The sequence below is a fragment of the Chelon labrosus genome (genome assembly GCF_963514085.1).
Source record: "Chelon labrosus genome assembly, chromosome: 15".
NCBI classification, from domain to species: domain Eukaryota; kingdom Metazoa; phylum Chordata; class Actinopteri; order Mugiliformes; family Mugilidae; genus Chelon; species Chelon labrosus.
This window is the reverse complement of record NC_140348.1, coordinates 28,062,512-28,088,995: the sequence shown is the minus strand read 5'-3', so window position 1 is coordinate 28,088,995 and position 26,484 is coordinate 28,062,512. Positions and strand designations below refer to the sequence as shown.

Below are 26,484 nucleotides of genomic sequence, written 5' to 3'. Positions count from 1 at the left end.
TTAGCTTGTATTTTGTGCCCAGCCCCAGGTTTCCCCCCAGAGATCAATAAAGTCTTATTCATCGTATGAATGAACCAATAACTAAATAACCAAATAAAGAGAACATCTCTGTATTAAACGTGTTCACAGAGCGTCCAGGTCACATGTTGCAGCGACTCACCTGCTGACGGTGACTCAGTCCCAGTAAAACCTCCAGTCAGCTGATGACAGACGTCTGCTGCAACATGGAGGCAACATCAGGACAAATCTGAACTCATCAGCCAGAAATAGATCTGCAGCTATTTTAGATTCAGATGTTTATTAATGGTCGTTTAGTAAAACGTGTGCTTGTTTTTGTCTATGAGCAGAAATTAAATCTATTATTCATAAGTAGGTTTTTATTTGTGTATATATGATCTATAACTGTCGTGGTTTGAGTCTGTTCAATCAAAGTTAATGAGCTAGCTAACGAGCTAAATTATAGATAAAACAAATGTTGTGACTACTTGTTTATAAAGGCTAAATAGAGAATTATTAGCATCACTAACAATATTGGTCTTCAGTTCTGTTAGCTTTAGCTCCATTAGCTAAGGTTAGCTTCTGTTCCATTAGCTAAGGTTAGCTTCATTTTCAGCTCCGCTCAAATCTTCTGCATTTTGTCTTGGTCAACAAAACCAGTGTGAGAGTCGGTTAGCTTCATTTCTGTTAGCTTTACTTTATATTCCTTTAGCTCCTGTTAGCTTAGTTTTAGTTGTCGTTAGCATCAGTTCCAATCGTTTTAGACACATTAGCCTCAGTTCCTTTAGCGTTAGTCTTGTTAGCCTCAGTTTCATGACCTTTGTTCTCATTGCTTCAGCTCCCGTAGCCTCTTCTCCGTTAGCTTTAATCCTCACGTTTGTGAAGCTGTTAATCAATCAGCCTTCGCCTGGTTTTCCTGATGCAGCTCTGAAGCAGCCGTAAACATCTGCTGATGTACATACTCACATGTTATATATAGCGTCAGGCCTGTCATCAGGACGCTGAGTGTAACGTTACACCTTCATCTGAGGCTCAGCTCAGCGTCCTCTACAGCGCTACGGCCACGTTTAGATTAATCTACAGAAACTTTATTGATCTTCAGAAAGTAGAACGTGCACCGTGATTTAGAAGCAGTTTAAATCAGACTTCCCTTGTGTCCAGTATCTGCTGTGACCTCCTTGTCACTAAATGTTTCTGGTAACTGCTGATCAGTGGTCTACAGCAGCTTGGAGGAACTTTAGCCCATTCCTCACAACAGAACCACTTCAGTTCTGAGATGTTGGTGGGTTTCCTCACATCAACTGCTTGAGAGAGGCCTTCAGCTGCTTAGACGTTCCCCTGGGTTCCTTTGGGACCTCTCAGACTATTATGGAGTGATCTCTGATGGTGGACCACTCCTGTGGAGGGGAACAGTGTTGTTACTGAAACTAAACCAGGAACTGAACCACACCTGAGTCTCATGACATTGATGGAAACACTTCTGAACACATGGACTCTGGTTTAATCCTAGATGAGTCATTTTTATGCAGACATGTTCCCAGTTCTGAAGGGAGTCACCACTTTAAAGCAGCCCTCTATGTTGCTTCACCTTTTGTTTTATTTGTGAATATTATAATGATCTCTAGAGGGGTTCCCTTCCTCCGGGCTGCCTCTACCTCTATCCGGAGGTTCTGCTGTTCTGTGGCAGCAGGAGGAGTTATGTAGAAATCAGAGTTATGTAAAAACTGCCCCGCTGGAGCAGAAGTCATGTCAGAGCAGCACTGACTCAACTTTAGCGCTGGATCGATGGAGGCGTCCGGTTACGCCTCCGCCCACTTTGGAGGGTTCTGATTGGCCGCGGCTCGTGTCACTCATGAGCCGAGCCGCAGGTGATTGGTCGGCGGAGTTAACCCCTCTTCTTCTTCTTCGTCTCAACTTCACCGTGGCCGTCAGGAACTCGGGTCCGACTCGGAGGTAACTGTCGTGTGGCGCACTTGTCCAACTTTGTCCGGTGTCTTGAAGCAGACTTACCGGAGCCGCTGTTAAAACTCTCTCCGGTGGAAGGTAGCCTTACCGGAACAGAAACTTAGTCCCACTTTAGGAGATAGTTTGGAGGAGATAAGAAAAAGAAGAAAAAATGGCAGACAGCGAGGAGCAGCAAATCTCTTCCACCACTCCTCTCTTCCCGGAGGAGGTCCACCACTACCAGGCCGAACCGTTCACCGAACCCGCGCAGGAGCTCTTCAGCGCGGATGAGATCGTGGACCTGGTCGGCGGAGCTCAGGACGCCCTGAAGCGGCACAGAGCCGAGGATAGTGCGCCACACGAGTTCACACAAACTTCCTTCTCCGCCCCAGAGGAGACGATACCGGAGCCAGAACCAGAACCGGAGCCAGCCCCGGACTCCACCACCTCGTTTGTGCCCGAGGTGGTGGCCCCTAAAGCGGAGCCGGAGAGCGCAGAGATGTCCTCGGAGCCACAGGCTGCCCCACAGGCTGCCCCACAGGCTGCCCCTGCCCCTGCCCCTGCCCCAGAGCCAGAACCTGCCCCTGTGAGCGACGCCCTCCCCGCAGCTGAGCCCCGGAAAGCAGCCCCAACCCCCGCAGAGGCAGCAGCGCGACCTGCGGTGACAGAGGCAGCACCGGCTCCAGCATCTTGTGAGTATCCGAACGGACGATGTGGACGAATGCAAGTTTTTAAGCTTTTAACGTTTTTATCAGATAAGTAAATATCTGTGAAACGAAGCTGAACGTTATTTTTCCGTCTTTACCGGTTTAACGGGGGTTAACGGGGGTTAGCGTGGAGCTCCAGACACCGGCACAGAGCCTCAGATAACCGGACACAGCGCTGCTTATATCGGCTACACAAACTTTATCCACCTGTACGTGTTAAATCAAACTGAATGTGTGTGTTTTATTCCAGATTTGTGATATTTACGCAGGGTGGCCGGTTAGCCTTCGATGCTAACGATGCTAACGATGCTAACCCTGAGGGGAGCAGCTCAAAGCTCAGCTCCTGTTTGACTTTCTGATTTACCGTGAACTGGATAAAAACACGTCTGAGCACGTTAATAGTTTATATTCAGTTTTTTAAATTAAAAAGTGTCAGGTGGGTGAGGTTCTCCGAGCTAACGGTGAGCTAACGGCGAGCTAACGCGTTAGCCCCGTTTTGCTGTGTTGTAGTGATGCGGCCCACCTGTTTGGACAAACAAACGGCAGGAGGAAGCGTTACCGGGGGGCTGGTTTTACGGGATGTGGCGGCGATATTAATCCATTTAGAATCAAATTAGCATTTATTAGTTTGACTTAAGGTAAACGGAGCCTTTTATAAAACACTCAGGGTTCATATTGGAGGTTTAAACCGCCGGTACAGGTGACTCTTATTGAGGCAGACTGAGCATCGCCCATCTGCTCTGCGCCGCTACCCGCTGTTGCTAACGGCTGTTGCTAGCCGAGTTCCATCATCGGACACGCATGCTTTTGGGGCGTTTTTATAAAATAAATAACATTTTATGATTTTTATTATTCATCAGCTGTCAGAGCTACACAACCTCCTTGTAACTCAAGATTGAGAAGAAGACAAACACGCCCGATGGTGCGTGGTTTGTGATGGCCGGTGTCAGGTGGATCTAAGCGCTCAGGTTATAACACCTGCTAGATTATTATTATTTAACCTGCTAATCTGAATTACAGCAGAGATTATGCCATATTAGAGCGACTTTTAATACACTGGCTGGTGTAAGTAGGTAAGAGACAGCAAGGCAGATTAGGATCTGTCCGATAATGGAAGCAGGCTAGGCGCAGCACAGCGCAGCGGAGCTTAGTCACAACAAAGGAATCCGCTCTGCGTCCACTCCCTGTCGGCTTCCTTGGCTTTAAACCCTCCACCAGCTTTATATGACGCGTTGTGTTAGCCTGTCATTCATCCTCCACCCCTCTCCACCCAAACCCCACATCTGAGGCTGGACAGGCCCCCACCTCCCCTCAGCAGAGCCCTCCTCAAATGGCGTTTTTACATTTCTGGGTTCTGTGCTGCAGGTAAAAGCAGGGAGAACATGTCTGGATCTGTTGTTGTTGTTGTGCTGAGATGTGTCTGGTGAAGCAGGTAAACAGGCCTGCGTTGGATCAGGGAGGCAGGGTGGGGCGAGGCCTGGTGGAGGAGGAGGAGGAGGAGGAGGAGGTGGAGGAGCTCCAGTTACAGCAGCAGCAGCAGAAATCATTAACGTGTTCCTGCGTACGTTCAATCTTTTCCATCGTTGCTCTCGGTCTGTTTTTGTTTGTCATCCTCGATCGTGTCCTGATTAACCTCTTCAGACCTCTAACGCTGACACGGCCTCAGACGACGAGGCTGCTGCTTCTGGAAGCTTCACTTTGAGGATTTGACTTCTCATCTGTTAGCTTCAGTTCTGTTAGCTTCAGTTCTGTTAGCTTCAGTTCTGTTAGCTTCAGTTCTGTTAGCTTCAGTTCTGTTAGCTTCAGTTCTGTTAGCTTCCATGAGCATCAGTCTTTCTCAGCAGCTGCCTGACTAGCATCAACACCGTTAGCTCCAGTTCCTTTAGCTTTACGCTTAACGTCTCTTCTGTTTTTGTTCCATCTCTCGTTAACTTCTACTTTGTTAGCCTTTTCTGTTTTCACTTCTATAGCTCCTGTCCAGTTCCCTGAGCTCTACCTTTGCTAACTTCCACTCTCCTAGCTTCAGTTTCCTCAGCTTTAAGGCCGTTGGTCTCGGTTTCACTAACCGTTGCTCTTGTCGTTTCAGTTCCTGTAGCCTCTGCTCTGTTAGCTTCCGTCCTCACATGATGTAGGATCAGTTTCTTTTGTTAATTCTTTCCTTTGTCAAACCTCAAATAGCTGATGAGCGTCTTGTTTGCTTCAACAATGAGGCGCAGACGTCTGTAAATATTTAATATTCTGTCTCTAATTTAGTTTAAAAATGGCTGAAATGATTCATTGACTATAACGGTCAGTGCAGAGTCATCCATCGCCCTCCTCTTCAGTCTGTTGGTCTGCAGAGCCTCAGATTCATGGTGTCACTCTAAAAGGTGTTGAGCCAGACGAGGTGACGGGCAGGCTGGGTAATCGCCCGGGGCTCGGCCCTCGCTGCCGCCGCCGCCGCCACCGCCACCGCCCTACATTTGATTTTGGGGTCACCTACATCCATCCGTCAGTGTGTGTCTGTGGAGATTAGTTGTTGGCTTAAAGTGTTGTTGTTGTTGGCTGTGTGGTGGTGAAGGCTTCACATAAGTGGAGTTAAGAGTTCCAGCAGTGACACCACATGTTAATCTGCTTTAAATCGCTCTGATGTGTTCTGAGGTTTCAGAGCTGAGGAGGACGACGGTCGGCTCCAACAAACCGTCCAATCAGTGAATCTATCGACTATAATCCTCTGGTTCTCCACTAAATAATCACAACATGTTTTATCTTCTATGAGTTTAACTCAAAGTAATTAAGGAAAGATGTTTTTATTTAATTCTCCTCCATCGAGATGAGTCTGATTTAATTATTGATCTGCTTAACGTTGCCAACACCCGTTAAGTTTTAACTTTAGAGTCGACATAACTGGTGATGTATGAATAACACATCTAACACAAACGAACGTCAACCAGTCAGATCAGTTTAAAGCCTTTAAATCATTTATTGTAGCTTTTAAGAATAAGAATAAGAAAAGCTTTATTTGTCCCACTATGGGGAAACTGCAGTTTACAACAACATGTAGAAATGACAGAGACAGAATAGATGATAGATATATTGCACTGACTGGTGTTATTACACCATAAAGTGTAATAATATTGCACATATTAGGATACACAAGAGTTTAAACAACTAAAACGTGTTCTAAAGCTAACGCTAGCCTGACAGGTCACCATGTCATGTTTCTAAATGAGCTGCTGAATAAATCTGACGACTGCACCTCAGACGTACCTAGCTTAGCATAACGACTGGAAGCAGCTAGCCTAGCTCTGTGTGAACGCCTCTGAAGCTTTACTAATTAAGAGAGTTATGTGCGTCAGCGACAGGAGGATGATATATTATACCTGAATATTAGACTCAGCATTCCTTGAATAACTGTAGAAATATTTAACCAGCATGAATCTACCCTGTAGAAGAGCAGACGTCAGTTAGTTAGCAGTTAGCTGTTAGCGCTGTTACTGTAGACAGCAGATATTCTCTTTATCTGTCATTACAATATCCCACATGGATCAAAGTCATCTGGTTGTAAAACTGTATAACACAATTAAAATGAACTCATTAAAAGTCTAAATAAGGGAAGGATTCACCTTTGGAAGTTTTAAACTGACGGGAAGCTGAAAGAAGTTTGACGTGAATCTTTTTAACAAGCTGGCAGCAGGTGATTCTCTGGCCTCGAGTCATATCGGTTTCAAGTTATGAGATATTTGTAGCATAGGGAGGAGAAGTCATCAGGGTTAAGGAACAGGAAAAGTCACTACTTTAAAAGGAATTATTATTATGACCTGTAAAAGTCAAGGATAAACTATAAGCAGGTCATTGTTGTCGTCCAGATACAGCTCCAGATGTCTTTATTTGATTCCAGGACAGCTTTACCTCTACAACACACTACAACAGTGAACAAAATATGCTAGAAAACCTCTTTACACTAAATGAATGAATTAAACTTATTGTTAATGTAAAATGTTAACAGGATATAATAAAATTACAGAGAAAGACAAAATTAATAGGAATATTGATAAAAAGAAGCCGAATCTCTCGATATGCTGACGACACTGTTGTTTAAGTTTGTAAGCGTTGTGATTAGTTTAATTGATTTTCATTGTTAAATAAATGTTATTTTTTAAGTGGATCTGTTGATTTGGATTTTTTCTAATATTATAGTTAATGTAGAAAGTGTTTAGTCCACAGATTTGCCTGATGACGCCCTCTGTCTCTCTGTATCGTCTGTTAAATGCCTGAAACCCGATGACGGCCTCAGCCACCTGAGCTGGTCCTCGGGTTACTGATCCAGTCTTGACTTCTGACCTCTGAACCGCTCATGTGAAAGGACTGAGCCGGGTATTTTCAGTATGTGAAGCAAAGGGCAGAGCAACTTTTACAGCGTTTGGAGCCCGTGATGTTAAAATAGTAACTCACTGACGCCCTCACCTTTAGTTTAAGGTAGATGTTTGTAGTCTGGGAGACGACCGGACATTCAAAGACCAGAAAACGTTTGTTCTGGAGTCTCTCTGTTTGGAACTGATTCTGCTCCAGCAAAGATCCCATGGGCCAATCATATTGTTTGGGGGCGGGGCTTAATGTGGTAACGTGGCTCTGATTGGTTGGAGGACTATCCAGCTGTGCCCAGAGTTTATATTTTCTCGTTATAGCCCAGGCTACTAGTCAGTTTATATAAACTTCACCAACATTCAGCCGTGACATATTTCAGATATGTGGAAACTTTGGGATATACACACAGTACAACCTTTATCCATCTGATTTAGCCTGGACGTCATCATTGTGCACATTATACAATCCATAAAAATAACAAACATGTGTAACAGCAGTTTAGAGGCAGCGTGTCGCCTTCACACTAAATGTAAATATCTAAATGTGACCAGGGCTCAGTCAGTTTAATGTTGATGTCGTTGGTTCAATCCCAGGTCTTCATCGCTGGAAGTTAAACCTCAACAGCAGAGGTAACCAAACGGCCTCACATGAAGAATCAGTGTCATCATCATGGATGTGTAATTTAAAAGTTGATTCTCTGAAGATGAATACGTTTCTTAATCATCTTAAAGGCTGGTCATGATTTATTCAGATTTATGTCAAAATTAATGTTGTGATGATTAAAAGCACGTTTTGTTTTCCTGTCTTCAGGGTTAGAGGGAATTTTTGTGTTTGAATAGAAAGATAGAAAGATGATTGGTTATTGGATCTGTCACTGGTTGGGGTCAGCTACTGTCATGATTGATGGGTCTGTCCTTTAATATCAATATTAAATCGACCTGTAACATAATCATCCTCATTTGTCCCCATTTGAACTGTTTTACTGACAAATGCTTTGCAAATGCAACAGCTCATACACTGATTAGAAGCTGTGTGTTAATTGCTGTTAGCATGAACTGCTGCCAAGTATACGTCAACCCACGATTCAACTGTGATCTCATCTTGTTTCTGTAGTACGTCTTTAAAAACTTCTCTGTGTCTGCTCTGATGTTACGTTAAATATTTAAACTTTAAAAGATCATCTGTTGTTTTAGCACTAGTCTAGTTTAGAAGCTAGCTTAGTGGCTGAATGCTTGGGTTTTACCTCTACATGCTAATACAGTTAGCAAAACCTATGGCAGTTTACATTCAATACATTAGCATAACGGTTAGCTGTGACCTTCCACAACAAAGTATGTTTCCTTCTTACTGCAACTGAGCAAAGTAGAACCACCTCATCTGATTGGCTACTCTGAACCAGACGGAGCTACCTGATTGGCCCATGTTTTAACCCTTGTTATTTCCCAAACTGATTTTCCACCTAAAGCTGGTGGACTCGCTCTCTGCTCATCCGACATTGAATCATTTGTTCGTTAAAGACATCCTGTCCTGTTAACATCAGCTGTTGTAATGTCTGTAAGTGTTGGCTAACGACCAAAGGAAGGAGATCAAAAGTACAAGTTTGGTTTCATGTTGAATTATCTGGGTTTCTGTATTTCCACGAGCTAAAGGGTCTGACTGGAGCCACCATGAAGTTCAAAAACAACTGAGAATTACATGTTACAGTAGATATCCATTGAGACCTTTCCTTTATTCACTGACTCTTATCCTCCTGAGTATTTCAGCATCTGATCACACTCATTTAATTGAGTTGGTTTGCTAAGAGAAGCAGCCTTTCTGTTTTCTACGTTCCATCCTTGATTTAATTAAGTTTAATGTGTCTTTATTAGCTCTCTGCCTCCGGCTCCAGCTCTCTGACTTACACAAGGATCCAGTTTCCTCTCTGTGGCAACATCCCTGATGAAATGACAGAATATGTTGTAGATATAATGGTTGTGTAACGGTGTTGAAAGCATTTGTTGTTCTCGGCATGATTTAGATTTCTCTGTGTGACAAGGTGTGAATGCTTCTTTGTGTGTCGTCCTGTTGTTCCTTCTTCTAACAGTGACGACACGCTAAACCGACTTCAATTACCAGCAATAGGTTGAGGTGATGTCACCTCACGGCAAAAAGTTGCACTTGGCTAGGAGGAGCTACTGTTAGCTGAGAGGCTAGGAGGAGCTACTGTTAGCTGAGAGGCTAGGAGGAGCTACTATTAGCTGAGGGGCTAGGAGGAGCTACTATTAGCTGAGAGGCAAGGAGGAGCTACTGTTAGCTGAGAGGCTAGGAGGAGCTACTATTAGCTGAGAGGCTAGGAGGAGCTACTATTAGCTGAGAGGCTAGGAGGAGCTACTATTAGCTGAGAGGCTAGGAGGAGCTACTATTAGCTGAGGGGCTAGGAGGAGCTACTATTAGCTGAGAGGCTGGGAGGGGCTACTATTAGCTGAGAGGCTAGGAGGAGCTACTATTAGCTGAGAGGCTAGGAGGGGCTACTATTAGCTGAGAGGCTAGGAGGAGCTACTATTAGCTGAGAGGCTAGGAGGGGCTACTATTAGCTGAGAGGCTAGGAGGAGCTACTATTAGCTGAGAGGCTAGGAGGAGCTACTATTAGCTGAGAGGCTAGGAGGAGCTACTATTAGCTGAGAGGCTAGGAGGAGCTGCTGTTAGCTGAGGGGCTAGGAGGAGCTACTACAAACTGTTGTACAGAGCTGATTCTAGATCATCATGTTGGTATATTTGGTTGTGGTTCTCTAAGCTGATCAACCAAGAAGAAAAAAACTCTTCACCGACTTTTTCTGTCGATCCTTCTCTCTGACCAATAGAAACCTTGAACCTTTAGTCACAGAGCTCGTTGAGTAAGCCATGCAGACATGCTGCATTTCTTTCAACATCTCATGCTTGGCTGTTTCTTTCTCCTCAGATACTGTTGAGGTTTCATTCAGACTTAACCCCCCCACCCCCCGTGGGCTTCTGTTTGGTTTCCTTTAATTAAGATGTGCTTGTCCAGTCCTTTGAGGTTTAACGCTCTGATTTCTGTCTCCTCTACCTTTGGTCTTTTCCTTCTGGGCTTAAACAATCTCACTTTCTGCTGCTCTCTCTGGTTTCCTCCACAGATGTACCTTCTCCTTCTAAAGCTCAGCCTCATCCTCTGATGCAATTCCCTACAGGCAAGTCCTCTCTGCTCGCCGTGTTTCCCTGTCTCCATCGTTTATCACCTTTCTCCACTTCCTTGAGTTCACTCCTCCCCGTTTGTCGCCTAATTTAAGTTCATTGCATGTTCGACGACTGCTGTAGACCTTTGAGCCTTTACCCAGGATGCCTGTGGGATTACTTGAATCTCTAACTTTGAGTTTGCCATCGCTTGTGTTGCATCGTCACTCATGTGTGATTGTTGTAGAGTAGACTGACATGAACTTACACAAGTAGTTTGTAGTTTAATAATGATTCTTCTCAGCGACTGTTCTGATAGAGTTTGTTAAACATTTAGAAGAAGTTCTATGAGAGGAATCATTATCTGTTTGTGTTTGGCACACTGGGCATGGTTTATTGACGCCAGACCTGGGGCAACAAATTATTTATGATTTACACCAACGCCCAGACAAATGCTGCCAGGTCATGACTGGAAGGTAGGACTCATTGTAGTTCTGTTTATTCCCAGACTTTAGAAGCAAAACAAGAGCCTTACGAGTGATTAGCATGCTTAGCTTCTATAAGTGAGTTGTGTTGTAGGTTTTGTCGGCTAACAAGAATTAAAGATGCGGTGCCAATTCGTGGCTTTTTTTTGTAAATATTGCCTAGCAAAAATAAGGCTACAAAACACCCATAATTCAACATGTAATAGTTTGTTAGTCCTCAGAGCTAATGCTGCGTTCACACTGGTGGAAGCCGACAGCAAACTGATGCCCAACACTTGTCACTATTTGACGCACTACATATCAAAGTTGAGTTTGCTTCACTTCAGTGACTCATCAACCAATCAAACATCAGTTCAGACAGTCCTAGAAGACATGGCCCAAGGGTCCGACCCGCTTCCTGGTTGACATTGGTTTTGTTGCCAGTAGTGTGGACGCAACATTAGACAACCTCTCATAGGCTTTGGAATAAACAGACCTGAGCACTTCCTAAAACCAGCCACAGCCAACTCCAAGCAGCATTTGTCTGGTCCTGGTCTCTGAAGCTTTCTCAACATGTTGTCGGTAACTTACCCAGGTATGGTGAGCACTGTAAGGAATGGAGTATGTCTTTGATATGTGCTGTATTGCGTTCTCCCTCCTCCCTTTCTATATTCAAGCACTTGGGCAGAGGGGTGATTCCCCTGCTCCCATCTCCCCTCTCTCCCCTCTCCACTCCCCCGACTCTCTGGAGGAGCTCTCTCTGACTGAGAGTCCCAACCAGCCCCCTACCTCGGGATCTTCTGCACCCTTGGGCTCCTTCTCCGCTGAACCCCCGACTACTCTTTCCAAGGATATGCCCAGAGAGGGTGACTCCGGATCGGGTCGTAGTAAGAATGAGGAAGACCTCCTAGATCCGTTAGCTGGCCCTTACCTGAGTTTAGGGAAAGACCCAGGGCCCCATAATCCGTGTGAAGACAGCGGCGTTTCCTTTTCACCCGACGAGAAGCTCGTTAGCTCAGACAGGTCCTCCACCGGCCCCTCTCCTGTGAATCCCCAGGTGATGGTCCTTGAGTCTGACCTTGCCTCCTCTAACCCAACAGAGCACTGGGATTCACCATTCCTAACATCTCAAGACAACTCCAAGGCCTCCATGGATTCCTTCCAAAAGGACACAGCCTCCATTAGCTCCTCCAGGTTTGAGGCAAACCTTCATGGCAACCAGTCTGATGAAGACGATGACTTGATGTACGAGGTGAAGAAGAACAATAACCCGTTTGAGGGCTACTCTCCTCTGGCAGACAGCGGCTATTCCCATTTTGGAGAAGCAAAGTCCGATAGCAGGGCGTCCAAAATGTCAGAGAGCCCAACTCCGGATCTGGTCCAGTACGGACAGACCGGGGAATCCCAGGATAGCCCGCCATCTTTCTTGGATGAGGCGAAAACATTTGAGACCGGCAAGATGGCGGCCGACTCTCAAATGCAGTCAATGACCCAGTTTTCATCTGGTCTTAAAGATGATGATGATGAAGAAGAAGAAGATGAAGAGGAGGATTCTGCACTGCCGCCGTCGCTTCCAGACATCCTGAAGTCTTCCCCTCTGAACCCAGACAAGATTGACTCTGGGTCCTCCGAGGGAAGTCCGGAGGAGCAGAGCCCCATCCTTGAACGGCGGATGATGGAGTCTCCCAACCCTCCCATCAATCTGTCTGCTAACAACCCATTTGCTACTGATGCTAAAGTGTCCCTGCTGAAGGAGATGGCTGAGGAGATGGAGGTGAGAGCTGCAGACAAGGTAAAAGTGGAAGATGACTTCGGTGCCTTCGATCTTGTTAAGGAAGCCGAGGAAACGACCCCAACGAAGGTCAAAGAAGAGGAACCTGTGAAGATCGAGCAGAAAGATTGGTTCTCAAGCCACGAATCTCCCAAAATGGCCGAAAAGTTTGAGCCACTCGACTTCCAGAACAAAAAGACGTTCGCTGAGGATTCGGATTCAGAGTCGGCGACTGCAGATTCGCTGTCTCCGGTCCTGGAAGCCATGGCCAAGAATCCCGCCAGCTTCCAGGTGGAAATGGAGAAGAAGGACCTGAAGATGGAAGTGGAGGAGGAGCCAGAAGTAGCCGAAGAGGTCTCTGAGCATGAAGTGTCCTCTGAGGAGTTTGAGTTCATTGAAAGACCACCGAAGGGTGTTATTGACGAGTTCCTTGAAGCCCTGGATACTTCCAAGTTCGCCTCCTCCAAGCCCCCAGAGATACCCATGGATGACGACCTGAGCTTCGGGCTAAAGGATGTGGCGCCAACAAAAATATCCCCAGAGGTTGAAGAAGAGCCTCCAAGCCAGAGCTCCTACCTCCTCCTCACCCAGGCCTCCCCCCAGAAGAGCAAGGCTGAGCTGGAGAAACTGGACATCCAGCAGCCGCCTGCACCCCAAGCTCCTGTCACCCATTCCCCGGTCTGCAAACCAGAGGAGCCGGTCGCTAAGAAGAGCGTGGAGGGCGGAAAACTCTTTAAGATGCCAAACCTGAACATAAGAGCAGGTAAAATAAACCAGTTCTGGCATGGAAACCATCCCCCACTTCATCCTCTCAGTTTTCACTTCCATCTTGAGTCATTTCCATCTTTTGTTCTCCTCAAGTCGTTTTCTTTCAGCCAACCAGTCAACCAGTGTTCATTTATATCCCATCACTCTCCTCAGTCACCTGCCCCCTTTCCTGCATCGTCCCTTTTTTTTTCTTTGCATTTCGTTGAACATTAACTCTTGCATTTTGTCAAGTCTAGTTTAACTAGTTGTGTTTGTTGTTTTTGCTGCATTTTGTGCATTTCCGTCTCAGTAGAATAACTTCACCCCTGCTCATTTTATTTTAAAATGCGGTAACATGTGATTCTCCGTTTAAACGTCCTGCGAGCCACTGAGCGTTGGGTTCAGATTACCTTACGCTCTGGTTTTAGCTTCTGTCTGCACCGGAAATAACTTGAGATGCAAATCTGAAACCCAGCACCACTTAATTACCGTCAGTCGTAGCAGCCCCGCCTTGTTACTGAACGTACTGATTCAATAGGTTATCTCTACTACACACATCATATATGGTTGCATCAGATTACATAAACCCCAGGCGTAAACATTAGTCGTAACCTCGGTGTCCAATCAGTTTAGAGGCCATTCTTCTCTAGCTCAGTTATTTCCTCTTTAGTTATTGCAAGTCTACTTTTTACTAGTTGTTTCTGGAATATGAAGACACAGACATAAACTAGATAGGATAAGCAGTGAAAAAATCTCAAGCTTACAAAAAACAGTTTTCTGTTATTTACTATAAAGAAAAGAAGATTGAAGTTGCTGTAAATTAGACAAAATTAGATTTAAAGTAGTTTTAACTCTATTACGATTGATCTGATACAGAAAACTGTATAAAATAATAAACTGATCTACAGCCCTAAAGAAGAATTTATATTTTAGTTGCTGCTTTTTAAAATAAGTAATGATTCTGCTAGAATCAGACATCAAATAGAATATAAACTTTACCTGCCAAAGAATAGTAAACAATGAACTTTTACTTTATTGTTTTCAAGTGAATAACACACAGTGTGTCCCACTGAAATGATTCCTGATGACTACCAGGATGTGTTTGTTCCTGCAGTAGTTTTCTAATGTATAATCACTAGAACCCATATTATGAACACAGCACATTTGCCTTTTTGTAATTGGTGGATTCAGCTCTTATGTTTGAATAGAGGTGTCAGTCTCCCAAAACAACACATTAACTTCAGTTCCTGGATAGTTTTCCTTGAATTGGTAAATATATGGGAGTCTGACAGATTCCAGTAACAAAGACAGAACCCAGAACCTGGTTTCTATTAAACATAAATGTGTTTTTACTTGGTTGACCCCCTCACCCTCCAACCTTCTCTAAAACCTCCCTGCTCCACTTCATGAACATCAGACTTGGTGCAGGTAGCAGTCAGATGTTATTGTTTTCTACATTCAGCTGATTCATCCACTTCTCACACCAGAGTCTGACACCAGAGTCTGACACCAACAGACCTTGTAGTTGCTGAGATATAATCAGAGTCTGAGGATGAGGCCTTGAGGTTAATGGATGACTCAGATAATAAATGAACTGTCATCCCCAGTGTGTCCGGGACAGACAGAGACTGTAGAATTAGAGCAGTAGGCCTTTATGTTGGAGGGACCTCCTGTTAATTAAAGCCTCCTCCTCCTCCTCCTCCTCCTCCTCCTCCTGTCTGCATTGCGACACTGGCAGCCCCACAAAGGGTTCTCCGACCCAGAAACCACTCAGCAAATGTTCCTCATTATGCAACTGGAGGTGCAGCTCCAGCGTCGGAGCAGAAATATTCACACAGGGAACACGGCTCACTGTCTGGATGACTTTCACTCATTACTTTATTTACCTTCTGTTTCATTTCATTTCATTTTGTTGTCTAAGAATTAAAGTAATATCAGCTCCAATATAAAGTAAAGAAGTACACTTTAAAATGTTCCATCCAGTTAAAGCTGAGAATCTTTATTTTATTTTAACTTAAAAACTAGAATGATCATGTTTTCCTGCGGTTAGATTGATTTAATATCTACGGAGGGAGCAGGTAGTCCTCCATGTTTATACAGCAGCCTTACAACTGCAGTCTGTCACCTCACCACTAGGGGTCATGAGTCCTAAACAGTGGACCTTTTAAAATGATTACTGGAACTTTATCTATGAATAACTTATTACAAATACTTACATGATACCTGAATACTGGAATTTACTGACTAAATTAAAAGTATAACTCATATTTATTTAACTGGGAAAAAAAAGATTTAAAACCGTTGAATATAAAGGAATAAGTGTGACTTGCTGAGAGACTAATAATAATAATAATAATAATAATAACTAGGTAGGTGTTTGGTGTTTTGATGCTGCCGTCTACATTTTTGCCTCATAAACTAGATTAACTACACATTAGTCTAAAAGCAGCTGTTAAATAAATAAATCCATATCTTAGAAACTATGTGACTTCCAAAAGGTTTAATAAATAACTTTAGTCCTGTCTGATTAAAGGACGTGAACTGTTAAAAAGCTTTAATTTAGCAGAGAAACGCCCTAGAAAAGCTCCACAGGCTAATTGTCATCTGCAAATATTGACCGTGGTTGTTTCACGTCGCTGTTTATCAGTTACAGCAGCCGTTATTGTGACTCAGCTGAAGGTGAAAGGTCACACCAGAGCCGCCCAGGCTGACTCAGCCGTCTTTAGGTTGTTTCAGGGTTCTCAGTCTTTGTCCAACGCCTCAAATCCTTTAAACAGAAGAAGGGTTTATTCTAAAGAGACAGGTGCCATCTAGTGGATAAAGCCTGGAAGCATCTCCTGCTGCTGCAGAAGCAACAACCTGAATCATTTTATGTGGATGTCACATCCCTGCTCAGAAACAACAGTTAGATCAGATTTAAACCAGAGATTATTTAATGTTGTAGCTCTAAGCGTCTGGTTCTATGACTTTTAGGAGGTTTCTGAATATTGTTTGAGTTTAAAACCACCATTTTTCAAAGATATAGAATGAGTCGAGTTATTGAACAAGGCTGATGTTTGGTCGGTGTTAATGGGCGCGTTGGGCGTCGGCCAGATAAAACTCTGATCTTCTACTTTTATTGATGATGATGAAAACCTGAGCTCAGGTTTTAGTTTGAGGACGTTTTAGTCTGAAGATTTCTCTGGAAACAGAATCATTCGTCTGCCTCCTCAGCAGATTTAAGATGAGAGGAGGAGGAGGGATGACAAAGCAGGGTGAGATGAAGAAGGGGTGAGGGAGGGGGGGGTGAGGAGGAGGAGGAGGAGGAGCTGGTTCTGCGTCAGAGCGTTGGCAGCAGACGGTCAGCTGACAGCAGGACGGACTTCATTTGCTCTCTGCAGTGAACAGAGGAAGCTCTACTCCTCTTCCTCCTCCTCTTCCTCCTGCTCCTCCTCTTCCTCCTCCTCTTCCTCCTGCAGTATCACTCTCTCCTGACTCTGTCTCTGTCTCTGCTGGGTGTCTCCTGGTGGAATGAGCTGATCGGACGGCATGGACAACATCAGCGTGGACAAACAGGAGTCGGCTGTGAAGCCCTTGAGAGAGCAGGGTACATCTGATCAGTAAATCTGATTTATTTGCTTTATTTGCTTTATTCGTCTCCTCTGAACCGTTAGAGACGTCAGGTTTCTGTTCATGTGTCTCTGACATGGAGGAACTTTGGACGATCAGCTGGTCGGTCACTGTGACCAAAGGTAGACGGGAGGAGGAGGAGGAGGAGGAGGTTATCTGGAGGGTTAATGATTGGTTAATGATGTTTGGGAGCTTCCTGTACAGACTCAGCTCTGGATCTCATTGGTTCATCAGTTGATCAGCGTTCATGTTTGAGTCGTTCGTCTCTAGTTTCTACTGGAGTCATGGAGCTGAACTCTGTCTCTACTTCCTTCTGTCTTTAGTTCTTCCTCTTTTCTTCCTTTCATTGGTTTGTTTGTTCCAGCTTTCATTCTGTCTTTGTTTCTCTTTCCTTCCTTCTTCCTTTCCTTTCTGTTGTTTTGTGCTTTCATTCTTTCTTATATCCTCTGCTTCTTTCTTTTGTTCCTTCTCTTTCTTCACTGACGGTGTTAGCCTGTGGTCATGATCTGATGCTAACATGCTAACACTCAATGTTGCAGCAGCATCATCTTAATTATGAATCTAGTCTCTATAATAAATATAATAATAGATAAATAGTTTATATTCACATTTAAGGAGCTGTATTGTGGACAGCATCTTTCCCATCATGCACTGGGGCAGCTTGTAGTTTATGGGTTTTGGAGTCTGGCAGATTACTGATGTGGATCTTAACTTTGATCTTTTCTTCTGCTGGTATCTCTGGACCCACCTGTGCTTTTACAGCCAGGTTGTATAACACCCCCCCTCCACCTCCTCCTCCTCCTCCTCCTCCTCCTCAGAAACTCATTTCTTCATCACAGATGCCCTTTCACACTCCTTCATGTCCGTCTGGCTCGGTTGAACTTTGAACATTATGTGGTCAGAATCAGTTTAATCCTTCCATAGATTCTTTACTCATTCATTAAATAATAATTAATATATTTGTCTTTTTAAGTCGTTGGTTTTCTTTATCAGATCATTTTCTTCTGAATTATGACTTTTTCTCAGGAAACTAAGTCACACTTCCTTTTTCTACGTCATCTGTTTAACATCGTTGTCATATCTCAGTGTAGCTGCAGTAATAGTGATGATTATTGAGCAGCTTCTACCTGTTCAGGTGAGTCTGTTGTGTCAACCAGCTGTTAGATGATGTCTGCTGCCTCTGGAGTGAGAGGAGTAACTTCATTTATCATCATAAACTCAGTCTGTTGGTGATTTTGTTGAGGGAAACAGTATTTATTAAATTAAACTATGATTTAAAGTCCAGTGTGTTAAAGTTAATGTGGTTTTATGTTTAATAATTCTGTAGCTCGGAGCCTTTCTCTCTGTTTTATTTACCATGTGGATAAAAACAGTAGAATCATAGTTTAATCAGAATGTGCAGCTTTCAGTTCAAACGGCTGAGGACCGAGCTGCGCATGCGCGGCTCTCTCTCCCTACTGCCCGTCGGTGTCTCTCTCCCACTCTCTCTCTCTCCTCTGGCCGAGCTGCTGCATGCTTAGCGGAGGTTCAAGATGGACGCCAAACGGGGTTAGTCTGCTCCTAATCTGTTGTTTACCGGCCGCCGCGCTTTTATTTCATCAGCCTGTCATTTACCTTCGGTTCTGTGTCGTTCGTGTCCGGTGTGGTTCTGTGCATGAGCACCGGGAGCGGGGCCGGGATCGGGCCGGGAGAGGGTCGGAGGCGGGACGGCCGCCTGCCTGCGGAGGTCATGCCGGACGGTTTGACGTCTCGTCCCCGCGGTGAGAACACGACTCCCGGTGGGGGGGTGGAGGGCTGTCAGACGGTACCCCACCGGGAGGATAGTAGAGCAGTTTGGGACGGTGCCCGTTAAAAGGAGAGACCGGATTAAAACGCAGCGGGGCGGTGAAACGGGATCAGCGGCCGGGCTTTAGCTCGCCGTGATGCGGGCTCTATTTTTAGCCCGCAGCCTCCGGGCGCTGCTAGCTCCCTGCTACCATATGTAGCCAGGCGGCCACATTTGGACCCGCTCCTCCTCTTCCTCCTCCTCCTCCTCCTCCTCCTCCGTGTCATGATAGCTGCTCGGTCCTCGTCTTTACACCAGACTAACGGCGTTCTGTCAAAAAGTACCGGCTAGCTGTCAGAGCTAACACCGGGCTAGCATGCTAAACGGTAGATAACGGAGCACGGCTAGCTCCCGGCTAACGTAGCATCAGGCTAAGCTAGCATCAGGCTAAGCTAGCATCAGGCTAAGCTAGCTGTCAACGCCCACACGTTCTCTCCATCAGAAGCTTCCCGAAAAACAACCAGCTCCATTGTTTCTGCCTCTTATAAATATATGTTATAAAATAGACTCATTAATAATTAATTAATTAATTAGAGTGTCTTTAACGGGTCAATGTCCACTGAGACTGAAATAGATCTGGTCTTTATCAGGTTTAATCAGCTTCTATTTATTTAGTTTTTATCTGACATTAAATTAAGAGTTCAGACAGATTTCATTAATAATTTATTGATTTAACATTAAAATAACCCTCCACGTCTTTTTATTAGTTATACATTAACTCAGAATGATGGTTGATGGTTCATAGTTTGAATCTGATCTGATGAAGAATTAAACATTTAAAACAACAGATCTTAACTTCACTGGAGCTGAAACATTTTAAACATTAAATAATAATCCAGAGACTTCTGTTCTCTTGACACTGACGTGTTCATTTGATTAAATAAATATTAACTCGACAGCCTGACGGTCATCGGCTCTCTGACTCTGATGAAAGCTCTCAGTCTTTAAAGCTCACTGACTTCTTATCAAAGTGTTTTCAGTATATTTTATTCCACAGTGTCGTCCATTGTGTCTCAGTATCAGCTGTGAAGCCTGGCTTTGCATTTTAAAGCTGCTGCTGTGAACGTGTGTGTGTTGGTTTATACTTTTACAGCTGGTGATGATCTGAGTTATCAGGAACGTTAACTGTCGCTCTGCAGAGGAAACGTCTTCACGGCTAATATTGTCCACTGACCTGCCAGGAATCCCCTGCTGTAATATAAGCATGGACGCAGGTCGTGAGCTCAGCTGTCTCTCAGGAGGACGCCCCCCCCCCCGTCTCCACCTCCTATAGAGCTGGTGACATACTCCACCAGAAACAAGAAGTTAGTTCTTGTTCTCGAGGTGAGCAAGAACAAAGTTCTGGTCAGGTCATTTCTACTTCACCAGAGACTCCTCCCCCTGCAGCATGCGCCACACGCTAAGCATTGTGGGAGATGCAGGAGATGAAAAGAACGTTTCACTCGTCTTTTAGCACAAATAGTGAAACGCTGTCGGCTGCCTCTGAATACGTTGTTGACCAGTGTCTGGATAATGAAGCTATAACTTTAGTTTGAGCTTAAGTTGGTGAGAATGTGCCTTCGTCTCTCTCTCATGTGGCTTCGTCTCTAATCTCGTCGTTCTCTTTTCTCTATGAGTCGATTCCTTATTCACACCTTTTCTTTGGCAGCCATTTTGTTGATGATTAAACTGTGATGAAGCCGAGGAGCGCAGAGATGGAGCTGGTGTTTATTTACAAGAACCTGAACCTGGACTCAGGAATAAAGCTGTTGAGTCAGAGGCGGCAGGGCTCTGACCTCTGACCTCTGACCTCTGACGATCACATGCAGCGACCACGGAGCTGAAACGTTAACTCTGGTTTCAGACGATTCTCCCCGAGGACTCGTCAACTGAACACTCATTCATTTTATTAAACTCTGAACCAAAACCAATTGATCCGTTAAATCTAACCAGTGGTTCTCTCTCGTCTCATGATCGTCTCCTGGTTCTGACTCATTTATAAAAGTTCACGTTCTGTTGATTAAATCCTCAATAAATGAGAATCCTCCAGAGGAAGAAGCTGAGTCGTACAAGTTAGCTCCTTATAGCGTCCATACGCACCAAGTCATTGTGGGTAATGTAGGCGCCAGGCTTTAACAAGGAAGATGATGTGGACTACAGCTGAAATCAGGATCCATGTTTGTTTCAGACCTGATCCCAGTCTGGGTTAGAGCAGGAGGAGGAGTAGAGGAGGAGGAGAGGAGGAGGAGGAGGAGTAGAGGAGGAGGAGGAGGAGGAGGAGGAGGAGGAGGAGGAGGAGGAGGAGTAGAGGAGGAGTAGAGGAGGAGGAGGAGTAGAGGAGGAGGAGTAGAGGAGGAGTAGGAGTAGAGGAGGAGTAGGAGTAGAGGAGGAGAGGTTGAGGAGGTAAAACCTGCTCAGCGTCTGTTGTTTGACGTCGTTTATGTCAAGTCGTCCTTCAGGAGGACGAAGGAGGACGTTTCAGGTCCATCAGGTTCTGGGTCGGTTCTGGATACGTTCAGTTAAACACGTTGTTCTCCGTCCGTTAACGTTTGATCGATGGTCACTGATGTTTAAAGTATGTAAACTAATAATAATGATATGAACTTGGTTCAGTGTTCAGAGTTTAGTGTCATATAAACTAAACTTTAAAGAGTTGAGTTTGACTTTTAGATTATTTAATGTTAAGAGTTTGTAAATGTCAGTTTCTGTCTAAATCACATTTAAAAAACTGAATTAGAATCAAAGCTTCTAACATATAAAACATAGAAACACAACAACAAGAGGAAGAAGAAATGCTGAATTAAAAATACAGCTTGAAGAATAAAGTGGTTCTGTTCTGACCACGTCTCTGTTAACTCAGAATAAAGTTTAACACCAAAGCATATGTGAGTCAGTTAGGTTTTAGTTGAGGTTTGTCTGACGTATAATCTATATATATATATATATATATATATCTATCTAATCTAATCTAATCTTAGCCTTGTTGTGATCCTCCTGGTTCTGCTGCTAAAGACAAACCTCTAGATTCCTCCTGACAGATGACTGAAGCTGCTCCCTGACATTCAGACCATCTGCTGTGACTGACGCTGTGTGTTGCTCTACAGTGGTGGATCTGGTCTACTGGCGGGATGTGAAGACCACTGGCGTGGTGTTTGGCGCCGCCCTGCTGCTGCTCCTCTCCCTGACGGTGTGCAGCATCGTGAGCGTCTGCTCCTACATCGGCCTGGCGCTGCTGTCGGTCACCATCTGCTTCAGGATATACAAGGGCATCCTGCAGGCCATCCAGAAGTCTGATGAGGGGCACCCCTTCAAGTGAGTCCCCACCAGGATGAACCCTCTGTGTGGGACCGGTGCATCCAGAGTTTTAGGTTTAGATCGTCCCTGAACAGTTTCCTAGAGACAGCGTCGAGGAGAAACATCTTCCAGAGTTCATTTCCTCCCTCGCTGCAGATCGACCACATTCACAGATGATAAATTAAAATGTTGTTGTTGTTAAAGTGTTTCTGTTGAAATAATGAAAACAAAAAAAATGTTAATCATAAAAAAAAAAGATAGAGGAAGACATCTCTAGTTCTGGTTCCACAGTGTCCACCCTGTCCTCTAGAGTTTGTCTCCTCTAAGACCGTCTCTGTCCCTCTGTCCCCCTCAGGCAGTACCTGGACCAGGAGGTGGCGCTGTCCGAGGACATGGTCCACAAGTACAGTGACATCGTTCTGGCCAGACTCAACAAGACCATCTGTGAACTGAGACGTCTGTTCCTGGTGGAGGACCTGGTGGACTCCATCAAGGTGAGACACGTCAACACCTGGTCTCAGTCTGTGTGGCTGTGAATCAGCAGCGCCACCATGTGGTCACAGCTGGACCAGAACCATCAACAGCTGCTTGTTGCCTTGGAGACATGATGGAAAGACTCTCACATGTTAAGATCTGAAGCTCTGGTGTCGTGTTCCAGCTGCCAGAGACTGGACTGTGTGTGTCGAGTGGCGGCCATTTTGGCTCAGGGCTGATTTTAATGTTTCATAGTTAATCAGGTTTTATTACAGCATGTTATTTTCACTCTGATTAAACATTCGTCCTCTGGTTTAGTTCCAGAAATAAAATATTAACTCTTTATTTTGTATTTAGTGATTTTAATCATTTAAAATTTACAAAAACAATTAATAATTTTCTTAGTTTTCTCTCTGTTTTGTTGTTTTTTTTGATAATTTATTAACTAATAAATGATTTTAAGCCTCTGAATAGATAAATAGATGTTTAAATCTGAAGAGTCATGGATGCAGGTTTAGTCTGTGGTGTACCTAATGAAGTGGCCGCCTCCTGTCCTTTCAGTTCGCCGTGTTGATGTGGATCCTGACCTACGTCGGTGCCTTTTTCAACGGCCTCACTCTTATTATCCTGGGTGAGCTCCAGCCTCGTTATATTTCCCATCATGCACTGCAGCATTAAATAAAAGAATCACATGATGATCAACTCTTCTTCTTCTTCTTCTTCTTCAGGTCTGATCGGAGCGTTCTGCTGCCCGATCGTCTACGAGAAACACCAGGTAGGAGCCCCTCTTTACCCACAATGCACCTCTGCTTCCTCTGTTTAAAAGAGCTGGTGACCTTCATCAGTATAAAAACAAACGGGACGTCGTCTGATGTTCGTTTAGTTTTTCTTTAAAGCATGAAGCCAAACAGAAACCAGATAAAAACAGTGATCTCCTCTCAGCAGAAAAACTTTTCAATCGATAAAAGCTCAGAGATAAACGTCGTCTGATTAATAAAAGCCTTTTGAAATATAAAAACAAGCTCAGAGAAATAAAGCTCTTATACTTCTGTGTAACGTTGACTCTCTGTTCATGTTTCCAGACTCAGATCGATCACTACGTGGGTCTGGTCAACAACCAGATCAAAGACGTCGTTGGAAAGTAAGTTGACGCTTTCACCAGACGTTAAAGGCGTCCAGTAGAATCACTTCTGATCATTTATTCTGGGTTTGACTGATTCAGGATCACACCTACGAAGTTAAACATCCTTTAGCCCCGTACGCATCACGTAGCTGGAGCTAATACTGATATAACTGATCTAGTTTTATTATCTTCTGTCCTTCAGAGTCTATCACATGATTCTACATCAACTATCAACCACATGGTGACTGGACTGATAGAATCTGAGCCCTGTGCTTTAATTATTTGTCTCCATCTAGTGGTCTAATGGTGGTACTACAGATAATAAACAACACAGTCATCTAGTAGTAACAGTTAGCTTAGCATTGCTATGTAGCATGCCTTGGTGACTGGTTTCCCTGGGGAGTTCCATGTGTGAACATCATGATTGTATAATGAAACGTGATGATGTCCAGGAGAAATAAAACGTTTGACTTCCTGTGTTTCAGGGTCCAGGCCAAGGTTCCCGGCATGAAGCGTAAAACTGAGTGAAGCAACAGAAAGTTGGAGTTTGGATTCAGGACGTCCTGAGCTGGATGGTTAGAGGGTGGGGAGCGGGTGAGGGAGGGAGGGGGGGTGTTGAAGGAAGGCTGGAGGAGGAAGAGGAGGGGTGTGGCGTGGACGCAGCCCTTCTAACTGTATTTGTCAAGATAATAAAAACCTTTTTTTCAGTTCAGATTCCTTTTTACGTTTCTTTGTGTTCTCTGAGCGGACGACGACGACGACGTCGGCCTCAGATTTATTTTAACGTGGAGCTGAACCCTCCCTCCACCCGGGGCGTCCTGGGAGGTCCGGGGCTCCTCCAGCCGGGGGCGAGGGCTTTTAGTTGTTTTGATTTTTATCGTCGAGCGCGAGCAGAAGTTCTTTTTGTTTTGTATGAATCTTTTCTGAGTTTGGTGGTTTTCCTGTCGTGTCCCTGAAGCTTCGAGCTCGTTTGCTGGTTTTTGCCTCGATGTGACGAACGACGAATTAACGAACGACGTCTTTGACTCCTGAGGCAGCGGGGCGGGGGGAGGGCTGTGGGGCGGGGGGGAGGGCTGTGGGGCGGGGGGGGTTGTTCTACCGTTTAAAACTTCATCGCTTCTGAGTAACTTAGCTTAGAAACTTCTAGAAAAACCTTCGGCAGACAATTAAAACACCTTCATCACATGAAGTCGTTCTTTCCATCGTCGTCATCGCTGTAGTGAAACTCTGGACGATCACGTTTACATTCATCCACCGGAAAATAAAAATAAAACATTTAAAAAGACAAAAAACAGAGAAATGAAATAACCATGATGTCTGTGGAGCCGATATATCTTAATAAAGTTACAGGTTGACGTGACTTTGTGGGAAACCTTGGAGCATCTGTTTGTTATGCAAGTATAATTGTGAATGATAAACTTCATCCTTCAATTGTGACGATAAAAAGCTTCCAGCTGGGAGCCGTGTTTGTGGAATGCATTGTGAGATGTAAACAATTATCAATAAAGCTTCTAGACGAAGACCAAGCCCCGCCTCCTCGTCTGTCCGCTAGCTCTTAGTAGCACCTGTTAGCTGCTTATATTAGCTTCTGTTAGCTTCTGTTAGCTCCTCTTAGCTTATAGTGGCTCATGTTAGCTTTAGCTTCTATCAGTTCATGTCCATCTTATGTGAATTTCTTTATATCTTCGACATGAATCTGACGTCAGCTTCTTATTCACAAACTACAAATTATATGTGATTAAATATTTTTTTCCCAAAGGTTGAAAAGTTAAATATTTGTAATAAATAAAAGATCATTTCCTCTTAAAGCAGATTAAAGGTTAAAGGTTGGTGTCTTCTCCCGTAGCTGACGACAATAAATAAATAAATAAATGAGTTTTTAAGGTTTTTCTGGTAGAAGTTCAGAAAGTCTTTGGTTTAATTTAACATTAAATCTTCAATGATTAATTTAAATCCTGATAAATAAAACGGGACGGAGTCGAATCAACAGTTGTGTTATAAGAAACTAAAGCTGAGCATTAGTGTACCTAATGAAGTGGCCAGGGAGTCACAGATGAATAATACAAACGTAATTTTGTTGAAGGAAATCACAATTTAACAAAAAACACTGTTCAATTTAATGTTCAGGATCCTGTTTGAGGAAAAATAAAAAAATAAATAAAAAATAGATATTTTAATTATTTTTTGTTTGTTCTAAAATAAAATTTGTTTCATTAAATCTATCGTTTGAAGATAAACCTCACTGTCCTGTCTGTTCTTTCATATTTCAGACGTCAAAGGTAAAAGTGAGGAAACTACCTGTGTCACTTAATCAAAGGACGCTTCATTTAGTGCATACCAACCGTTCCAAATAGTTGTGTCCTGCTTGCTTAGCCTACAGTTAATTAAATAAAACAACTCTTACCGCCTTCTCCAGCGTGCTCTTCGTGCTCTTCGTGCTCTTCGTGCTGTGTGATCCATCTTCTGAGCAAGGTGTAAAGCGCCCGAAGTCGACGACGACGACGACAATCTCTCCCAAAGACATGAAGACTACAAACGGTAACCAAACTTCATCTGCTGCTCAGACCATCTCTGAGCATAACTACACCGGCTCCAGCACCCGCGACAAGAGTCCAGAGCTGTTACCCGTCCTGGATAACGACCCTGACAGTCCCACCAGACCTGAGGGGAAGAGACCCAAAGGTGAATTAATGCTCACAGACTTACAACATTACAGCTGTAATAAATGAGCGTGCTGATCAATCATAACACCGTCAGTATCCATGCCTTAAAAAAGTTAATTGACTTTGTGTTTACTGAAATTGGTGACTTGAAAACTGACATGGTATCAGTGAAGAATGCACAAACAACGTTCAACGGCTCTCAGAGTTAGAGCTGCAGATCAACGAAGCTGAAAGATACCAACGAAGATAGAACTTAAGACTGCGTATTATAACAAGGCCTTTAACAGACCATAAAGTATCCTTTAAAGCTAACTACACCCAGACATTTAGAGGCTCTTATTGGAAACTCAATAACTCTCCTAAAGCATGCGT

At 44.1% G+C, this 26,484-nt stretch overlaps 1 protein-coding gene across 4 annotated transcripts; it reads left to right on the top strand.

Moving 5' to 3' along the window:
• The first annotated feature begins 586 nt into the window (after positions 1-586).
• rtn4b (reticulon 4b) lies at positions 587-24,486 on the top strand. 4 transcript variants are annotated; one of them, XM_084562235.1, is made up of 9 exons: positions 587-2,654; positions 10,127-10,180; positions 11,305-13,161; positions 21,663-21,870; positions 22,208-22,346; positions 22,888-22,957; positions 23,055-23,101; positions 23,409-23,467; positions 23,935-24,486. In XM_084562235.1, the coding sequence occupies exons 1-9, from the start codon at positions 2,114-2,116 to the stop codon at positions 23,975-23,977; spliced, it is 3,018 nt and encodes a 1,005-aa protein (XP_084418361.1). In that variant the 5' UTR covers positions 587-2,113; the 3' UTR covers positions 23,978-24,486. The 4 variants fall into 4 exon arrangements, with proteins under 4 accessions (XP_084418361.1, XP_084418358.1, XP_084418359.1 ...); XM_084562232.1 differs by lacking the exon at positions 11,305-13,161 and having other exon boundaries at positions 1,478-2,633; XM_084562233.1 differs by lacking the exons at positions 10,127-10,180; positions 11,305-13,161 and having other exon boundaries at positions 1,853-2,633.
• The last annotated feature ends 1,998 nt before the right edge of the window (positions 24,487-26,484 follow it).